At 41.9% G+C, this 21,775-nt stretch overlaps 1 protein-coding gene across 1 annotated transcript in view; it reads right to left on the bottom strand.

Annotated features, from left to right (window-relative positions):
- WEE2 (WEE2 oocyte meiosis inhibiting kinase) overlaps window positions 1-18,428 on the bottom strand; it is a 28,859-nt gene extending 10,431 nt beyond the window's left edge. The window contains exons 1-5 of the mRNA XM_042927353.1: window positions 18,084-18,428; window positions 10,474-10,670; window positions 8,658-8,709; window positions 5,678-5,850; window positions 3,912-4,033 (exon numbers count right to left, since the gene is read on the bottom strand). Coding sequence (XP_042783287.1) covers window positions 3,912-4,033; window positions 5,678-5,850; window positions 8,658-8,709; window positions 10,474-10,670; window positions 18,084-18,428 — 889 coding nt within the window. The remainder of the gene's footprint in view (window positions 1-3,911; window positions 4,034-5,677; window positions 5,851-8,657; window positions 8,710-10,473; window positions 10,671-18,083) is intronic.
- Between the last annotated feature and the right edge of the window lie 3,347 nt (window positions 18,429-21,775).

The raw sequence follows: 21,775 nt of genomic DNA, 5'->3' as shown, positions 1-21,775 counted from the left end.
AACCAAGGCCCCCATGTCTACTGGAATTCATTTCCCGCTAGACTGGGTGTTCATCCGAGACCCCCATCTTATCCATCCTCACTTTCTCAAGGTCTCGCATGCACTCTGCACATATTCTGGACTGAAGGTCTATCCTGGCAACAGAGGCAAAGGAAAGACAGAGACAAGGAGCCCATAAAAGGTATGCGAAGAAGAAGCACCCTAGCGGCACTTAGCAACCTTTTAATGTGGTCTTCTAGATTATAAGCAGAGATATTGCCGATTCCTGAAGAGCTACAGGTGTTTAGTAAGGGTAACTAGACCAGTGCCAGCAGCACTTTTAATTACTTAGAAGCCCTGCAGGTAATATTCAAGTTAGCCAAGTAATAATTAACAAGAGTAAAAGTTACTGGAGAGCATTTATGCAAAGGTATTAGGATATCTTTATTTTGCTACAGCTAAAGCCAATGGTCTCCCTCTTATTGAGGAGCATAATTAACTGTTCTTTGCCAAACAGTATTAAGGAAGTCTGTGTGTATAGACAGAGCAATACTGAATGAACGATAAACCTCATCCCTCCTAATCTCAGCTATACCGGAGCCTTAACTCCATAACCCAAGATGCCATCTGGAGACAATACTGTAACTGACAGGATTGTGCCCTAGGAGGAAACAGCCAGCTCCTGGACAGCTCTTCTCAAACCATCTTGGTGAGAGGAGTTGCCAAATTCTTTTCTTTAGATAAAATAAAGATACTTACCCCACTTGGCTGAGGGAAAAAGGAAACTTAAGAAAAACAGATCTATGTTTTTCTGTCTGCTTATGAAACCTGACAGACACTAAAACAAATAGCAAATGCCTTCCAACACTGAAATGTAAACAGCAGACCAACAGGATATTCTGTTCATACATTTGTATTCTCAAAATCTTGATTTTATGTTGCTCTCTACAACACAAGCATATTTTCCTGCTGGTAAAGTTATTCCTTGTTTGGTGGGAAAATATAACCAATATATGGTGTTCCACAGATGGTGCAGACTTCTGGGTACCACATCACTAGAACAAGGGGAGCACGCTTCGTAAAACTTCAGTGACAGAAGACATCACAAGAAAATACTGCCTCTAGCGAGAGGTTAATTGTTCCATCCTGAATAGTTTGAATCCTGGTGGTTGCACAATGGATCTACTGCTGGAAAGCTTTCAGATTTCAGAGGCTGACCCACAGGTGACGGGTAGGGGATCTTGGCAAGGGTGAGGGTGGAAGAAGGAACATTTGATTGGTTTAGAGTTTAGGAGGGACCGTAGGGGAAATCAGTTAACTGCTGGTCTCTACTAGTTATGATGTACATTATCTAAAACATCCAATTTATAATCTGAGTAAACCATAACTCTACATGTTCTAGCCTGACTGCTTTGACAGGCTGGGGGTACAGAGCTAAGGGTGGCAGGCATGAGGAGGAAGAGGTGAGAAAGAGGGAGAGACAGAGGGTAGAAGGAGAAAGGAGTAGAAGGAATCAGGCACTAGCTACTCTGCTACCTTACAAATACTTTGGACTTAACTCTCCTTTATTTAGAGCCACAGGGCAGAGTCTCAACATGGATTATCCATAACTACAAACAAGACAAGTATAAGGGTGTGCTTTATTTTCCGTGATCAGTTCACATTTGAAAGCAATGTATGTCAATTACATTTTGATAAATCAGAACTACATTTTAATTGGCAAGGACACAGTGAAGTTAGTGGACCACCATGGCAAACAGACAATGATTCCTCTTCATCTATCACATCTTCTTGAAAATCTGCTGCCTGGAAACATCCAAAAGCTCTGTATTCCTCCCACACTTGACTCTGCTGATCTTATTTCCTGTTATAGGGTCACTTTAGTCCCATCAGTCTCCTTACCATCTGCTAGGTCAGACCCATCCCCAATGTCATGCCCTTTGCCTGCTTGCTGTTCCTCTAATAGATGTCTTCTTTGCTCTTCCTTAAACTCTGGTAATCCTTCTGCAAAGTCTCTTTCAAGTCTTACCTCCTTTTTGAGATTTTCTTGGGCTACTCTAGTAACAACTGTTTCTGAGTTCTCAATCTGTATCAGGTTTTGACGGTGTGCTAGCATTTGATGTAGGTTGTTCCGATTTTTCAAAATAAGAAGTATTACTATCTCCTAAGTAGACATTACTATCTCTTTACTCAGTGGGATTGACATCCCAGAGATCACATAACTGGTATGCAGTATAGGTGGGTTTTAGACCCACTCCTGCCTGACTTTCAAGCCCAGGCCCATCCCACCACACTGTGCTGCCTCTTGCTCAAATTTGTCTTCTCCGAATGCTTTTTATCCATAGCTGTACCACCTGGTTTTGCACCAAATGGTCTCATGTGGATTCACTGTAAGCGAGCAAGTGGAATAAAGCTCCTCAAAAGACTTTTCTCACTCTCTGGTACAGCTCACCCTAGAACTTAACAGAATGACATGCCTGTAGAAGGTATTCAAATGTTGCAAAGAACTAGAAGAGGACTTGTAACAAGAACCATCACTCCACCTTATTCTTTTTCGAACATTTGAAATCTTTATAATGCCCTAAATCAGGTTAAATTTGTTTTGTTTGGCTTTCTTGGTTAATTTTTATGACTTGCCATTATCTTTGTTAGTAGTTGAAAGTCATGAAAATAAAACCAATCTTGGGGGATGGGAGGGGCAAGAATAGGGAATCTCAGGTTACAGTAAGGAGGAATTAGGAAGAAAAGTCTCAACATCTCAATCACAAGGAAAGGGTCCATTTTTTATCCTGAAGAGACTATTAGAAAAAGGGATTTTTCCCTTTTTAGAGAAAAAAAAAGTTCACAGTTAAGACTACAAGGAAATCAGGCTCTAAGGAAACAGTAAGAGAAACGCCATTAATTTGCATCATATGTGTGCCATTTTCTGTGTTTCTAGTGTTTCATAATATTGTTTACTTAACCTACTTGTAGATATAATGATAAAGCTTTGTCAACTGTCCTCAAAAGTCAGGCTATGCTTACATACTCAGGGCTATCTGGTGGCTACTAAAATTACTCAAAGACTGTGCTATTAGAGAAACTTCAGCGTAGGTGTACATGTTGTGGGGGAGGGGAGCAGGTTTGAGAGGAGTGCCATTATCCAATTGCCATGGCCAGAATATAGATCACCACTCGTAAAAGGATGGCAAGCTTCTATTTAATTTGGGAGCATTTTCCTATTTTACCACTGAACGTTTTGATGAAAAATATCTGAGAATAATAATATGTAAAGATACCGCTAGGTCACCCCCTTAATCACAGAGTAGAAATACGTTAGGCCAAAGGACTACGTTTTGCGATGTAAGTAGCCCAGAAAAAAAGTTTGACCAGTTATTTGTGTATGTATGGTCCTGAAAGACCTGCGAGAATAATCTGAAGTCACTGCATTTCATTCCCAGCACTCACCCCATGCCCTTCCTCTGGTGAGAACACTAAGCCTCAAAGGTAACAACAATCCTCAAATTCAGGAATCCGCTTGAAAATTAATCAAAAGTTGGCTGTGTAAGTTTACCACCCGCTCCCCAAAAATGGTACAGAGTATGACTTGCTTCTCTAAGAATATCTAGCAAATGGTAAGAGGAGGAGGATTTACCATTCAAACCACTGGGGTAAAGGTTTCTAAGTATTGAGTAAAGTGTGAGGGGATTAGTAGTTTCTGGGTGTCAGCCACACATCACCTCTGAAAAAAATATGAAATAGTATAAACCTGAAATTCCTTTTCAATGCAACTTCGTGTCTCCTGCTCTCTGCTTCCAAGCAAAACTGTAGTACAGACCTTTTAGGTAGGACTCTGCTACACGTGGCATAAACTACAAGGGGGAGGCAAAGATTTTCTTCCTGGGGACTAAAAGTTCATCTCCCTCTCCACCACTGATAGTCCACATACTTACCGTTGCAGTATTCATTCTGAATGATCATGTGGTCATCTTCTGCCCATGCGGAGTAGTAACGTACCACATGGGGGTGATGCCCAAGCACTGCATGAGCGTAAACTTCATGCAAAGCCAAACTCCTAACAGACAGACAAGCATCAAGAAAAATGAATCAATATACACACAAATGTCTCTCAAAGACAAGATATGAGGCATTATTTTTTTTTCAATGTTTATTTCTTTTTGAGAAAGAGAGAGAGAAAGCAAGCAGGGAAGGGGAAGAGAGAGAAGGAGACACAGAATTGGAAGCAGTCTCCATCCAGGTTCTGCACTGTCAACACAGAGCCCAACATGGGGCTTGAACCCACAGACTATGAGATCATGACCAGAGCCAAAGTCAGACGCTTAACTGATGAGCCACCCAAGTGCTCCATGATATGAGGCATTATTAACAGTGGCAGAATGTTGAGTGCTCATTGCTTGCTTACTATTTTACCTCATTTAATTGTCATAACTACTCAGTAAGATATAGTGGCAAGGATGAAGGCTTTAGAAAGCTCAGTGACTAGCCCAAAATCAAGCTGGTGATAGTAGACCTAAGACCAGAACCTTGGTCATCCTGGTGCCAAAATCCATGGTGTTTGTTTGTTTGTTTGTTTGTTTTCATTGAACATGGCGTATGTAAAGAGGAGTCTTGGGTTGCTATTATATCAATGGCAGACATGCTTTGAGTCTTAATTTCACTGTGTCACAATTTAAAAAAATATATTGATGGGCTTAACAAGAGGCCCACCATAGACTTGATGAAGGATATTGTGATGGGTCCTCTGTCTTCTCTGTGAAGGCTAGAAAGTCATAATATTGCACTCAGCCAATATGATATAGTCATAGGGACAGTCTTGGGGACTGCCAATATTCATGATTCATTATGGAATAGGAAATACAACACAAAAAAGTAGCATGTGGTACTAGATGAATTTCAGTATAAAAATGAAGAATTCTAAGGCCCATAATTTCAGGTTCAGCAAATTAAGCATTACATCCCCACAGTTCACAAAATACATTGGCTGAATCTGGAAATATTTGTTTTCCTTGTAAAAGGAAGAACTTTTGAACAATTAGTTCTGAGAATGAAGTTTAAATTTTTCTTAATTTCTCACTTGTAGTCTTCAAAACATTGATTTCAATAGTCATAATGAATTTAGTAATGAATTCATTGTTAATACAAAGTGGAGATAACCAATGAGTTAACATTAACTTCCTACTTGGCAATATTTCTAATGAATGAAACAGGAAGAAAATCCCTAAATCTATTCATTAAAGAAAAAGCAGTTAAGACCAGTAGTAAAAGCCTCAAGAACCATGAAAAAATGCAACACGATTGTTCCCAAATTATCATGGTACATTTTAGGAAATAACTTATCTCTGACTTGGAAAATTCAGAAAAGTTATAAATGTGAGACCACATACAATGGAGGGGGTAGCAATGGGTATGTTTTTAATGACATCAGTGCCATTATTTAAAAATGTTTTGGGGCGCCTGGATGGCTCAGTCAGTTAAGTGTTCAATTCTTGGTTTCAGCTCAGGTCATGATCTCATGAGGCTCTGTGCTGGCAGCCTGGAGCCTGCTTGGGATTCTCTCTCTACCCCCTCTCATCCCGTCCCCAATTCATGCTGTCTCTGTCTATAAATAAACAAACAAACAAACAAAATGAAATGTTTTAACAAGAAACAACTTTCCAAATCCAAGTTTATACTTCTAGTACATTTCAAAGGTACTTACTCATTTGATGATCCTGCAAAAGGTTTCATGGAACGTTTTATTGCATAAACACATCCATCCAGCCTCTTAATACACTTGTAGACTGTACCAAATTCACCAACTCCAATTTTTTCTACCTCCAAGAATTCTTTCTCGTAGCGGGAAGCCATGTTGGTTTCTCGTAGAACACATCTCTGAAATATTTTATTAAAAAATTAAAATAATTCTAACATATTATGAGCAATAAATTTAAGGCATATTCCTAAATTTCTCTAAGTTTTCAAAAAGACTTTCAAAGCAAATCTATTGGATTTTGTCTGTGTGTTTTTTTTTAATTTATTTATTTTTGAGAGGCAGAGCTCAAGCACGGGAGGGACAGAGAGAGGAGGAGACATAGAATCTGAAGCAGGCTCCAGGCTCTGAGCAAGCAGTCAGCACAGAGCCTGCATCACAGGGTTCGAACTCACAAACTGTGAGATCATGACCTGAGCTGAAGTCGGATGCTCAACTGACTGAGCCACCCAAGTACCTCTCTGTGTCAGTACTCATAGTAGCAAGAACCTCCCAATTGCCGACTACCTTCTTTGTACTCTTTATAACCATCTATACAACTCTGTACTTGCATTGTTTAATGTTTTTTAAATTTCTTTGGGGGTTTTTAAATTTTTATTTTATTTTTTAATTTACATCCAAGTTAGTCAGCATATAGTACAATAATGATTTCAGGAGTAGATTCCAGTGATTCATCCCCTATGTATAACACCCAGCTCACCCCATCAAGTGTCCTCCTTAATGCCCCTTGCCCATTTAGCCCATCTCTTCACCTACAACCACTATAGCAACCCTCAGTTTGCTCTCTGTATTTAAGAGTCTCTTATATTTTGTCCCCCTCCCTGTTTTTATATTATTTTTGCTTCCCTTCCCTTATGTTCATCTGTTTTGTATCTTAAATTCCACCTGTGAGTGATGTACTGGCATCCTTTAATAGGTTAGGTCTTTTTCTAGGTTATTTCTGTTGTCTGGAATATTCTTCTTCTCATTCTGTTTTTAGAGGGGACACACCTGCTCACAGAAGAGCTACTGTCCTCAGCTGAGAGAATGGCTGGGATCTGGGTGGAACATGTTAAGGGGTAGCAGGGGGGAAGGACACCACCCTCTGACTCCTGTCTACTTGTCTCACACTCTGGCTGCTAATACTTTCGTCTCAAGTTGAGTAAACTTAATTTGTGTTCAATTTGCCTCCTCAAAAATCTTAGTCTGGAGAACAAAATTATCAGATCGATTACCTCAGTTTATAAGCTCAGGTATAGCTCAGGTATAGCTTAGGATCTCAGCTTCCTGGCTCACTAGCACTATCCCCCATTGCCCAGCTAGTAAGTAACCCTAGACACATCACTGAACTCCTTTATTAGGTTTCTCATCTAAAGTAAAGTGAGGATGATAGCAACTACTCTTCCGGGTTCTTTTAAGTATCACATGAGAAGATGTGTGCATGTGTGCCTGTGTGTGTAACTTAGTTCAAGGCCAAGCACACAGTAAATTCTCAGTAAATGCTAGCTAAGATGACAGAAAATCTCCACAAATTTATATGAATCTCAATCCGAACTGATTTATCTCCATGAAGTCCTCATTTTTCAATGTCCCCATTAGCAAGAATTTTTTCATCTAGCTTTGAGTTTAAACCATCTTGACTCCTACTACCTCTTCATTTCAACAAACAATGCCAATCAGTCTCCATTAGCAAGATCTAGAATTTTCATTGCCTTTGGCCAATCTCAAGTTCTCTTTTCTCCATACCTGGAGTTTCTACAGCTACCAGCCCTCTCTCCATCTCTTCAAATGGTAACACATTTTGTAATCAAAAATAGTAATCGTTGGGGCGCCTGGGTGGCCCAGTTGGTTGAGCGTCCGACTTCAGCTCAGGTCATGATCTCACAGTCCATAGGTTCGAGCCCCACATCAGGCTCTGTGCTGACAGCTCAGAAGCCTGGAGCCTGCTTCGGGTTCTGTGTCTCCCTCTCTCTCTGCTCCTCCCCCACTCATGTTCTATCTCTGTCTCTCAAAAATGAATAAGCATTAAAAAAATTTTTTTAAAAACAGTAATCGTTTTTGCAAAATGATACCATAGAATCAGACACACCTAATTATCTCCCGCAAGGAAGCCAAACTTCTGGTCAGAGGCTTCAAGGCCTTCTACCAATTGCTCACCCACTATACCTTCCCAGCCCCATCTCAGACACCAAATAAGCCAGCTTACCATCCACATCAGTCCCCAACCTCAAGCCCTCCCCCTCTTGTATACTGAATATTGAACATAGGCACGTTTTCATATTATAAACATCTTAATGGCAATTTAAAATTCCACTTTAAAATATAATTTATTTGGCCATTTTTTTTATTAGACATTTAGGAGGGTGTGGTTTTTTGCTTTTTGGGTTTTGTTTTTTTTTTTTTTTTTTGTCTATTACAGTTAAGGCTGCAGTACACATCTCTGCTGATAACATTTATAGTATTATTTTCTTAGGCTAGGTTATAAAATGAGGGATGCTACATCAAAAGTTGTGAACACTATTTAAAAATCAATAGGTACGGACACATTTAAGAGCTAAAATTTTACATTTAAACTTCCAGCTTTATGCCATTTTTCTCTGTCCTGTTTTTCCATTTTGGGGGGCCTTAAATATCTTGAATTTTCCCTTCACTTCTGTACCTCCATGAATATAGAATTTTTCCCGAAATCAAAGATAGAAGCAGTAGCCATTAATTTAAAAACACTCCAAGGTAATGATTCAGCAATATGCAGGTCAGACACTTGTCTGATAAAGTAAGAACTAAGCAAAGAATGTAGACCCTGATGAAGAGTCCAGATAAATTCAGTTGGAAGGCACATTTGTAAATCTATGAAGTTAGGGGTGGGGGGGGGGAGGGGAAAGAGAGAGAGAGAGAGGTGATAGGACGAAGTGACCGAGTCATGACAGCTGGAACAGAGAACTGTGCTCACCTTGGCAGGCAGCCCTGGTTCTACATCGCTTTCCCCTGGACCAGCTTCTCCACTTAAAAAAAGAATAACAAAAAGAAATGATATCAATGTAGGATTAGCAGTATAGAGCTTGATACTATACTAGGTTCTGGGGCTCTAAGAGTGAATAAGACCATTCCTTTTCCCCTTCAGTTTTTATTTGGGGATAGGGATAAATAGAAAATTTCAACATAAGACACTAGGAAAGAATAAGAACAAGATATCAAGTGATACTATAGACAGCAACCAAATCATGAGGTCACGAGTAAAAGTCTTTCCCAAAAGAGAATGAGTTTCCAAGCTAAGTTTCCAAGAATGAGTAGGCATCAGCTAAGGGGCAGGAGTGGGGTTCTAGGCAAACAGAGCAGTGCTGAAGAGTGGAGGGGAGAGTGCACAGAACATGTGACACTAAGCACTCTTCCCTGCCTCACTTCCCCTCCAACACCCACCTCCCCTGAACCTGGCCTTGCACTAGGTTCACAGGCAGACCATCGGTGTAGCAGAATAAGCTCTCACACTGGCTAAGAGATTTTCAGTGACTTTGCAAATCAGCTGAAGTCTCTGACAGACCGTCTCTTTGGCCTGAGCACTTGCATTCAGGATCTCTAAGCAAGATTTCAATTACTACCTCAGCCAGCTCCAGATTTTTCTTCTGCAGAAGTACAGGGTAGAAATGGCAAATGGAGGAGGACATAACACTCATGGAAACAAACTGATGCTGGACGTTTGTGACTTAAGTTTAATATTACATTCTAATACTTCATAAAATAACAACACCACAATAAGGAAGGGAGAAAAGTACTTTCGCAGAAGCACTGAGAGATGTTACTCGAGTATCCCCACTTTCATTGCAGGATTGCAGGAAATTCAAATTAATGGTGTTTTCTGGCTAGCTGCAGTGAGAGGTGAGTCCATTAACTCTGAAGGTTTCTAAAGAATCCTCAAGAGCTAAAACCAATTCTGGGTAACAAAAGTGGGCCTGTGTACTTGTGCTAAAGTCCCATTTACTTAAGATCCAGGAGATAGTACGGAGACAACCTATTCTGGCCACAAAGCTGGTTAATACAGAGTCACTGATTCCAAAAGAAATATCTCAACCTAACATTAAATGCTCTGCGGACTTCACATGGTTAGCTGTGCATTTATTTAGCTGAGTACATATGAACACAAATGACTGACTTCCATTCTGTAAAAAGGAAGCCTTGAAGAGACATGGTCAAGAAATGTCCCTGAGTAATCTGCACAATCCTCATCTGGACAATTTCTACCATTCAGCGGCTTTGTGGAGCATGCAATTTGGCTTTCCATTCTTAGCACCTCCAAACGCAACACTATCTTTTTTCTCAGTAGCCGCTCTGCCATCACCTGTGGAAAAGTTCAAATCCTTGCTCTATAGCCCTGAGTCACACAAGCTAGACTTGAAGCAGTAGTAAAGGGTGAGCTACACCTTGAAGGGTGAGCTACACCTTCCCCGGGGCTAGCCTTCTGTTAACCAGAGGAGACCTCCTAAATGCAATTCTGTAGCTCATTCAACTTGCTAATGGCAGTCAGCGGTCTATGGCTTACTCTGCCCTATTCTTTTATAGAGAAGGGCCCTCACAGTACACTTCAGAATGGGGATATGCTGGAATCTCTGTGCCAAAAGCAGGTCACAAACCCACATTAACATTTAGGAAGGAGGGGATGTGTGAACTGCATTCAAATAGAGTTCTTGTTCCTAATCTTACTTTTACACTCTTCCTTCTACTTGACCATAGTAAGATCAGTTCTCAAAAGTTAGAGGCAACAGTACACTTACAGATCTCTTCGGGCTTTCCTCTTGCCATTGGATTGAAGGAATTGTTTTCTATAGGACTCTGGCGTAAAGGGATTAATATTGACCAGAGCCGATGAGGTCATCTCATCCACAAGGGGAATAGGTGTGAGCCTCAAGTGCCTAGAGCCTCGGGAGGGGAGCTTCTCTGTTGAAGAAATCACTGACTGGCTCAGCAGACACTGAATGAGGATGACAAAAGGGGAAGACAGAAGGAGTTTAGTAAAAAAAAAAAAAAAAAAAAATCCATTATCAGCTAGTTAATATTTGAACCAAAGAATGTTATTGCTGAAAAGGAATCAGAGGTTATCTGGTTCAGTGCAAACTAGCTGCATTGTAACTGGTCCTGTTATGAAAAATAAAGATTCCTGGTCTTCCTCTAGATATTCCAACTCAAGGAATCAACACAGGAGTCTGTACTTTTGTTAAGCTCCACTGCCTTCCCCTGGGCAATTCTGATGACCAGAAAAATACCAACTCTACTTCTACCACTAACTTTTTAAAGATGATAGGCTGAAGCTTAGACAAACAAAAAGGACTCTAAAAGACCTGGTCCTTATGTTCTCAAGGTATGCTTTAACTCCCCCTCAATCATTCATCCAAACATTTGTTTGGTGCCTCCTAATTAGTAGATACTGGGCTAGATGCTGAGGCATACATAGGTGAATTCCATCTCTTAAGGAATGCACAGTCTGTTAGTCAACAGCCCATCAGTCTTGCAGACGTATTCACTTTGTACAGGAAGGATTTCATAGACTAATCACGGAAGAAGCTTCCAGTTCCACTTATAATACAACACCAAAGGAGAAAATTTCCATAAAATGGGGTAAAGAAATTGAGAAATAATCATCTGAGCTTTGTAGTGGCTAATAACCAACATACCAGTAAGTAGGAAAATGTGGTGTACTTCCCACTCCAAGTGGGATACAGTAAGAGAACATCAGGCCTACAAACTTACCAGAACTAAACAAAAGGACAGAGGTGACAGGCCAATTCTGAGGAGACAGCAGAATGCCATTATGACCTAAGTCAGGGGCCAGAGGAATAGTTGTGTTATGGGCATAACAGTAGACACAGGGCCATGATATAACCTCGTAATCATTTACTGTGGGGCTCTTTCTAAAAGAATGCCACTATTTGACATTCTCTGTCCATGGCTTTCAGAGTAGAAGCAGAAGCTAGACTATAACATGATTCACGCTATAAAAATATAATTCAAGAATGTAAGGATACAAAGAATGAATACTGAAATTAGAAATCCAAAATGACAAAAGCAGAAATGAAGGAAAATACAGAGTACACCCAGTAACCTAACCATTTTTTTTTTTATATGAAGAAAAAGGCCTTGCTGGCGTCAAGTTTTTACAAGGGTTTTACAGGTCTTAGAGTTTATAGGATGAACAATCCTGGGGCTATTGTCAGACAAAGCTATCAATGATAAACTCACAATTTTCCTGTAAGTGTATTATAGGACTGAGTACTTGCTCAAAGTACAACTGTACTATATAATATTTCTCAATTGTCTGTGACTCAGGCAATGAACATAGAATTACAGTAAATCGGTCCCTGAGAAGCACTTTTTTGTGATAGTGATGATTATATGGAAAGTAAAACGTATCTATCACATATGAAACAGTGGGGCATCCACACCTGAAATGATGCACATCCTGGTGACCACACTTCAAGGACAACAAAAAGAGCCTAGACATTTTCTGACAAAAAGAAGGAGAAGTATCCACATCAAGGCAGACAATATCAGAATTCCTAATCTGGAAATATGAAGGCCGATAGATTTTGTGAGCTCTGCTTATGACACAGGGAAATATATGAATTATATTAACATGGATTTTTATTGCCAGAATAATAGAATAATGAGTAATTCTTTTGGAAATTCAAAAGAACTTAGTTTGGAACAAGGTGTATGAAAGGAAGTTCTGCCTAAAAGTAGAGCAGATTGAAAGTTTCTGGAGAAAGATGTCCAGATTGAGAGTATAAATCTGTTCCAGGGAGTATAGCTAATTCTAGAAGTAACAGCTCTGGTACAGAGGATAGAGGGGAAGAAAAATTGAGGAATACCTCCCACCTTCAAGACACAACATCATAGTGTCTCAGGACTTGGAAAGACTTTAAAGGCCCAGTTGGTACAGTTAGTCCCCTGATGCTTGAATCCCCCCTACAGTGTTCCTACCAAGTGATCATCAACTAGTGTTCAGTGCATTTAGCCACAGGGACATACAGCCTCCTTGGGATGCTCTTCTATTTCCAGGTAGTTCTGCTAGGAAGTCTTTATGGTGACCTGAAGTCACTTCACATGATTTCTAGTCCTATCTCTTGGGCAAGCCTGAACTAGGCAAATGCTCCTTTCCTGTGCATTCTTGTCTTTGGCATAACACCGCTGCTGATCAGTGTCCCCTCTCTCTCTTCTGATCCAAACTATATTCCTCACAAAGTGTGCATTCTTCAGTAGCATTTCCAGTTTCCCTTTCAAGCTCTGTTCTTTTTCTGCCCCTCAAATCATGGCATTTCCAGAATTCCTAACTTGGACCACTTCTCTTCTTACTCTGGCACCCAGGCTACTTGAGCTTATCTGCACCCAAGGCTTCAACAACTTCCAAAATGCTAATGACATCCAAATTTAGATCTCCAATTTAGTGTTTTCCTGCACTCAAGACTCATTTATCCAATGATTTACAGGACATGTCTGCTTTCTCCAGACCTGTATGTCCTCTAGCATCAACTATCTTGATTCAAGATATCATCTACTCAAACAAGACAGAAGCCTCACAGGACCCTAGATCCCTCATTTTCCCCTCAACCTCTCCATCAAGTTGATGAGAGAACAAAAGGCAAGCTAAAGTCTATTCAGACCAAGAAATTCATATAGCCCAGGAATGAGGATATTGAAAAAAATGCACAGGACTGACTTGTTAATAATGAGGGGAAAATCTTTATATCCAAAAATAACCAATGGAAGGTAATATAGGGTTTATACCAGGCTACTTATTTGGGCAAAAATGCTTTAAAACATTGAATTAAAAATACATTTGATGGAGTGAATTTAACAGCTACAATAAAATAAGTCTGCCAATATTGTACTATTTGTATGCAAGTAAATCTGGAAGGTACCATCAACACCCCCCTCCCTTTCAAAATCAGTAGAAAGGCATGGAACATATCCAGGAGAGGACTGGCAGCTTGAGGTCACACAAATGCCTCCTTGCAAAGGCTAGAAGTTCCTACTAGTGTTTGTTGAGATTTTCACTGGGTGGATCGAGGCCTTTCCATGTCCAACGGAAAGAGCCACAAAAGTCACCAAAGTTTTGTTGCAAGAGATTATTCCTAGATTTGCCCTCCCACAATCCCTCCAAAGTGACAATAGTCCTTTTACTACATAAATAACCAAACAAATAGCATGAACTTTAAAAATTAGATGTTTTCTACATTCAGCCTGGCATCTACAACCCTCTGGAAAGGTGGAGAAAGCTCATCATACTTTGAAACAACTCCTTGCTAAACTTAGTCTAGAGACCCAGGGAAACTGGGATATTCTTTTATGAGTAGAACTTCTCAGGATTAGGGCTGCACCAAAACAACCTCTAGGACTCAGCCCTTTGAATGGTATAGAAGACCATTCCTTACAGTGGACCAGTTATTGGGTGAAGATTCTAATACTTTATTAAATTATTCACTCAAGGCTGGTTTAATTCATAAGTTACTTAATGAATATACTGATCACATGCTCCTAAAACCTGGTTTAACTGTAACTGGAAGTCCATCTCATGTAAGCCCCAGAGATGTGATTTATTTAAAAGATTGGGAGTCTAGGGGCGCCTGGGTGGCTCAGTCGGTTAAGCGTCCGACTTCAGCTCAGGTCACGATCTCGCGGTCCGTGAGTTCGAGCCCCGCGTCGGGCTCTGGGCTGATGGCTCAGAGCCTGGAGCCTGCTTCCGATTCTGTGTCTCCCTCTCTCTCTGCCTCTCCCCCGTTCATGCTCTGTCTCTCTCTGTCTCAAAAATAAATAAAACGTTAAAAAAAAAAAAAAAAAGATTGGGAGTCTAATACAGCAGGGCCTTATATCCAAAATGGAAAGATCCAGGCCCCGCCCCCCCACCCCCCACCCCCGGGAGACTTGGTTAAGTGTCCACCTGATTTCAGCTCAGGTCATGATCTCAGTTTATGAGAGTGAGCCTTGCGTCAGGCTCTGTGCTGACAGTGCAGAGCCTGATTGCGATTCTCTGTCTCCCTCTCTCTCTGCCCTTCCCCTGTCCATGCGTGCACACATGTGCTTGTTCTCACTCTCTCTCTCTCTCTCTCTCAAAATAAATAAATGAACTTATTTTAAAAAATAGAAAGGTCTTTATTGGGTCATATTATATACTCCCACTGTAGTCAAATTAGAGGGATACTCTTCCTGGGCTCATATCAAGAATAAAACCTGTACCTCCTTCACAGAAAAACCAATGAACAAACTGACATGCCTTCTTACTCTTGTGAACCTGTACAAGATCCCAAACTGCGCTTCAAACAACGATGACCTTCTTTACCAACCATGGAGATACTTCTTCGCTGTCTACACCGGACCCAGCTGCCTCTGCCTTGTAACTCCCCTGTACGTTCCCCAACTGAACGGTGTTGGCCCATAGGTAGGAACATCTATATGCCCCTATTCAGCAGGAAGAAGCTAGAAAGAGACCTTCTGCTCTCAACAATCTTAAAGACTTAAGGGTAAGATATGAGGAGAAAACAAAAAGCAAGCTGACAGAAAAACACGAGCTGACACCCCGCAATTCCCACCTTCTCCACGCTTAAGGTGGGATATATAACATTCCTCAGGCACTAGGAACTGCCTAAGAACAAAGGCAAGGGAAAAACAAATGGGCAGTTGATAAAGATCACAGGCATGTAGGACATGAAACTCCACTACAGTTTGTAACTGTCTTAATGATTTACAAGAATAACACAATAAGAAATCTCCAGGAACCTATTGACTCCTATAGGCCTTTCCTGGAGCCCTAACATCACCTTCACCTCCATAGGATGGAAAACCCTATATAATCAGCCACTCCTCACAATCACAATGCAGCTCTTTCTGTCCACAGGTCCTGGCCCCAAGCTGTAATAAAAACACCTTTTCGCAGCATAAAAGGTCTCAAATTCTTTCTTGACCATTGAGCTCGACAATCCCACATCAAAGTCACTTACCAAATCCTAAGCATCTCTCACTTTCTCACTGTCCACCACTGACCTAATTCAGGCCTTTCTCCTTTGTTAGCCGATCTGTCGTAAATACTGCTGTGCCTCAGGGTCTCTCCCACAACATGCCAGCCTTCACCTGATGGTCAGTTCTTCAAAAGGACCTCTGATCAAAACCATTTGATGACTGTCTCTAAGTTTTCAAAATAAAATCTGGGGGGTTTCTGGGTGGCTCAGTCAGTTAAGCATCTTGACTTCAGCTCAGGTAATGATCTGACGATTTGGGAGTTCGAGCTCCACATCAGGCTCCATCTGACAGCTCAGAGCTTGGAGCCTGCTTCGGATTCTCTCAGTCCCTCCCACACTTGCACTCTCTCTCTCACTCTTTCAAAAATAAATAAACACTAAAAAAATTTTTTTCTAAAGTAGATCTAGCTCCTGGCTACTTACTCTGGCCTGCACCCTCTCACATACAGGCCCCTGTCACTGAGCAACATGCAATTTCTAGGTGGGACATGATCTTTTCCCTCTTAACTCAGTAGATGCTTTTCCCTTGGCTTTCAGTTCTCGTTTCCGTCTTTACCTAGTTCATTCCAACTCATCCTTGAAGACTGCTCTCAGGAAGGGCATTCCTGATCTTGAGACTCAATTCCCAATCCTTTCTCAGCATGCCTGATCCGAACTTTATTGTTTCAGTTGTTTATCTGTATTCATTTTTTGGGCGCTTTTTGATGCAGTGAATAAGGTTTTCCAGCAGAAGGTCCAATATCAACGTGCTCCATTTTAAGTGAGTGAATGAAATGAAACATACACACCGTGTCCCATTTCCTTTCCTGTGTGGTCTTGCTCAGAGCCATGTTCTTTCAGCCCACTCTCCACCTAATTTACATACGTCAAAACCACTCTGGAAGCACCTGTCATACAGTGTCTATATCACCCAGTCTTTCTGCTGATTGTAAGCACTTTGAGGGCAGAGACTGTCTTGTACCCCTTGCCCACACTGGCTTCTGGAAAAAGTAAAAGGATTATTGGTGTTGGGACCATTGAAAAACCCACAATGGACACCTAAGCGTATGAAAGCCGTTTGTCCACAATACAGTCAAGAAGCTTAGTCCTCCCTGGTGGTCGTGGTGTGCACGCTCAGTAGGAACTGCAGAGACCTGCTGACAGTAACTGTGCTACAAACAGCAGCGCGGATGTTGTTCTGACGGCCTTAAGCACCTCAAGCTGAGCCAGCAGAAAGCGGAGTTAATACCAGTGCTGAGGCTCACACACCATGGCACTCGTCTGTCAGAGCTAACCCTGCCCCAACACTGATTTTAATGACGTGTAGATATAACAGGAGAATAATCACAGCAAGAATAAAGGACGAAGCCGACCACCTGGGACCTTTGCCTATTTGCCCTCCGCAGCTTATAGAGAAGTATCAACAAGTTACCTCTTTGCTCACATAGAAGAGCCGGTGTCTCACAGGTCCGAGGAGAGGGGAGGATTTCCTTCTGGGAAGAGCAGCAGCAAAGATATGTGAATGTGTTCCAACAGTGAATGTGAACACTCTTTTATTAGGAAATATTAGTAAATAATTACATAAAAGGAGAGCCGGTTGGCGTAATGGAAAGAACAGTAGTAGACTGAGACCAAAAGATCAGGTTTCTAGTCCTGCCTCTGCCATTGGCCGAGCCAAAAGCCAGTTCAACTCTTAAAACGGTGATCTTCTCATTTGCAGAATGCACTAGGGCTCTAGATCTTAATATTACTTCCAGTTCATGCTTGGGATTCTCTCTCTGCCCCTCCTTCGTGCTCACACACTCACGTGCGAACGCCCCACCCTCTCTTTCTCAAAATAAATAAACATTTTTAAAAATATTCCTTCCGATGGCTCAGTCAGTTGAGCGTCCGACCGACTTCAGCTCAGGTCACGATCTTGTGGTTCGTGAGTTCAAGCCCCGTGTCGTGCTCTGTGCTGACAGCTCAGAGCCTGGAGCCTGCTTCAGATTCTGTGCCTCCCTCTCTCTCTGCCCCAACCCACTTGCATTCTGTCTCTGTCTCAAAAATAAACAAACATTAAAAAAAATTTTTTTAAATAAATAAAAATATTCCTTCTGGTTCCAATATTCTTCAACCAGGAATTTTTTCCCCACCAAGATTTATTTGTGGCCTACACCAAATAGTTGCTGATATCAATGGTTTTCAGAAAAGAGCTAGCAAGGCATTTAGTTCTGTTTTCTGGGAACTTTGAACTCGTCTTCATTTTCACCAATTAATATGTAATTGAGATACATAGCCTGTGAGGCAAATCTGCCAGATACACATAAACGAACGCATCCTCCTTCCCCACCAGCGGAACCAAAGGAGCACAGATCTTGGGGGCTTGGGTCCCCTTTCCTCCACAACTTACTTACTTTGGGAGTGGAGGGGCTCTCACAATGCAGCAGCTTGCTCCTGCTATCTGGCTGGGCTGGTGTCTCAGGACATTTGCGAGAGTGTGACACTGGAGTCCTCAGACCCTGATTGGGACTCATCGTGTCTGTTTCCTGAAATGTACCGACTTCATGAATGCTACTGAGGGAAGGTCTGGGGGGGGTGCACTTTGCCTCTGTCTCCTGAACTTGAGACTTGTCTGGGGTTTGGCTCTGGGCCTCGCTGTTCTCTCGTGCTTCCTCCTGCCCTTCATGCTCACCCTCTTCTTCACAGTAGGAAAAGTTTAACTTCTGCTTCAGTTCCTTGTTAATACCTCCATCATCCATCTCAGTAGAGAGCTCTACGGCACAGGCAGGGAGGCCTATCAGAAGGGAGCACTAGGAGCTGCAAAAGCAAGGAGGAGAAAAATATGTAAGCTGGCAGACCTCCCAATTTTAGCCTGCCTTTCCTTCTGCCCACTAACAGCTACACAAAGGCACACCATTAGTTTGCTCCCTTAAGTACCACATATGTGAAGGCCTCAGCTTATCCTTATTTCCATTCTGATTAAAGAAAGCGCCAGTGTCTCTTAGAGCAATTAAGTCCAATTTATGTATAGAACCCCTTTGGATAGCCCACATAGTCTCCCTGAACCCGTGTGCTACAAAACACTAGTGAGATAGTTGGATTCCTTTAATTTAGCACGGCTTTAAAAATACCCATTAGCCAATTCGGGAACAAGCTCATTATCGGAAAGAAATGATTTTCACTCTTTTCCACCTACCGTTTAGAAATATCATGCTCTCCTCTGTCCCCCACCCCCCACCCAGTGGCTAACAGCAGTTAATTAGAACTCAGCATCACCAGGATATCATAATCATCCTTAAATGGTCTCCTAACTTATCTTGGCTGGAGTTCATCTCCCTACCAGAGAGGTGCCTTAGATTTTTGCCAGGCACACCTGCCATAATTCAGGCATCTCACATCCTCCACCTGCCCCCAGGTATTAGCAGTTAAAACTTGCAGGGAATAAGACAAATTTTTAAACTGACAAAAGAAAGCCTAGAAAGATCAGTGACACATAGAAGCAGGTATGTATCACTTGAAAATGGCAATTACTTTGCCCCCAAATACCTTATTTTGTAAAAAAAAAAAAAAAAAAAAAAAAAAAAAAAATTTTTTTTTTTACTCTTTAACCTACATCATTTAATTTCTTCCTCAGAGAGGCCCCCATGGGAAAAGTAAAAAAAAAAAAAAAACTCTCTGAAGAAAAAAAAAAGCCACCGATATCACTTTAAAGGAGAAACCGTGTGAAAGGCAATCCATGAAAAAAGAAAATGTTATACATGAGCCCTCCTGTGACTTCGGGAGACACTCTGAAAGTCCTGGACACGTGGAATTATCTACATGATAAATGTGGGCCCAAAGAGAGAGGTGCTGGGGATAGTTTGATCTCGACCAAAACAAATTTAATTTCTCTTCTCTTACAGTCTTTGGCTTCTCATTGCCCATCACCTCTCTTCTATTTCCTATCAATCCCTCCACACCTTTCTCCTCTCTGGGTCTTTCCCATTTCTGACCTGAACCCATGAGGGGTGTTAATCCAAGTGAAACTAACTGGGAGGATGTGAAAGTATTTTTCCAGCTAAAAGCTTTCTTCTGCTCCAGCTTTTTATAGGTGGGCACACCGTCCGATCCTTTGCCCTTCCCTAGCTCACAACCACCCATGCAAACCTTCCCAAATCATTCCACAGGGGAAATCGTATTGCCCATAGCATACAGAAGCTCTCGGCTGCCCTTTCTCAGGTTTTCACCATCTCAGAGGGGTCAGAGACATTGAAGTCATCAACAGGGGAAGGAGGACTCAGGTTATAAGGAAATAAATAGCTATTAACTGAGATTTTGGGTTGAGGAGCAAGTTTCTTGTTCACAAATCGGCAGGTCGTGTGATACTATTCCTTCCCTATGGTCTTGATGTTGACCAGTATTCCCATCTCAGGCCTCGGCCGGTCATTCTTGCCTGTCCAGGCCAGCTGGAGGCTGGCTCTGCTCTGAAGCAGGATAGGACTTGCCCAAAGCACTCTGAGCGTATCACAGGCCTGCAGGCAGGTCACCGGGCGGCTGTTTTATGGGGTGCTAACTAGACAGACCAAGTTGTACTTTACCATCACCACCTCCCCCTTTCCTCTTGGCCTTGCTAGAGTTCTCACCCTTATTTCTGACCACACTGTTTACCTGGGGAGGGAGCTGTGCCTTCGTGATGCTTTGGGCCCCATGTCATCAGCGGTGACTTTGTTAGAAACTTGTGCCATTCACCTGTCACTGTCATGTATTGTCCCTCGGGCAAATGATCGTGCTAAGGCTTGAGAATAAGAAAGGCATAATAACAAGTACAAAAAAGATGCTCCCAACTTGGAAAGTAGAACAATGAGAACTGGGCAGTTGCTGACCTTGGTGGCCCACAGCCTCACTATTTGGGGTGTTCTTACTCTTTGTTCTCAGTTTCTGCGCTTTATAAAAAATCCCATCTTTGCCTCACTGCATGCTGATACCCTAGGCAACTATCCCGGGCAAAGAACTTCACATCATGAGATGACATGTCAAAAGGGGAACCCAGGTAATCTGTGGCAAGAAGGGAATGCCTGACACATAGTGGGTGTTCCTTAAATTGTTTTTGAGTAGACTTTGTACTTGGGAAAATAAATTAATGTATCTCAGTTTTCTTTAAAGTACTCAGTGTTTGGGGCGCCTAGGTGGCTCAGTTGGTTGAGTGTCTGACTCTCAATTTCGGCTCAGGTCACAATCTCAGGATTCGTGAGTTCAAACCCCATGTGGGGCTCTGTGCTGATGGTGCAGGGCCTGCTTTGAATTCTCTCTCTCTGCCCCTCCCCTGCAGTCTCTTGCACGCACACTTTCTGTCTGTCTCTAAAAATAAATGTATAAACTTAAATAAATAAATAGGGACTCCTGGGTGGCTCAGTCAGTTAAGTGTCCTATGTTGGCTCAGGTCATGATCTTGCGGTTTGTGAGCTTGAGCTCATTGAGCTCATTGGGCTCTCTGCTGTCAGCACAGAGCCCAGTTCAGATCCTCTGTCCCTCTCTGTCTCTCTCTGCCATCCCCAGCTTGCACTTGCTCCCTCCCTCTCTCTCTCAAAAATGAATAAACCTTTTTTTTTAAAAAGGAGAAAACTATTAATAAATAAATAAATAAATAACTCAGTGTTTTACTTTTTAGAAGTTTGAATATTTTTCTTACCGTACCAGGGGTTGCTGCACTACGGGAAAGCAGTGTTCCCAGGAATGAGATGTAAAAGGAAGGAGCCAGCTTTGCATCCCAGGGCTAAGATCCCTAAACCCTGTGCTTGGAAGAAGTTCTCTCTCCCACCGCTGAGTGACGAGAAAGCGTCTCGACCCAGAGCCCCACTCTGACCAAACCTTGGTGCTGAGGCGTTTGAAACACCACTGGTAAGAACAGAAGCAGGAAAGTCTGTCCATTCAGATCGGTTTAGAAGAGGTGGAAAATTGTATTCACCTTCGGGGTAGCCTGTTCCTTTGCAAAAGTAAAGCTAAGCCCACAGAAAATGAGATATTTGGGAGTCTATGGCTTCAAGGAAGGACATGCTGGCCTCATTGTTCCCTCAGGAGGGAGAATTGCAAACAATGCGTGAACAAGCCAAAGCGAAGCTCTCTAGCA

This window comes from Panthera leo, chromosome A2 (assembly GCF_018350215.1).
Source record: "Panthera leo isolate Ple1 chromosome A2, P.leo_Ple1_pat1.1, whole genome shotgun sequence".
In the NCBI taxonomy this organism is placed as follows: domain Eukaryota; kingdom Metazoa; phylum Chordata; class Mammalia; order Carnivora; family Felidae; genus Panthera; species Panthera leo.
The sequence above is the reverse complement of the archived record's forward strand: the minus strand, read 5'-3'. Positions and strand labels throughout refer to the sequence as shown.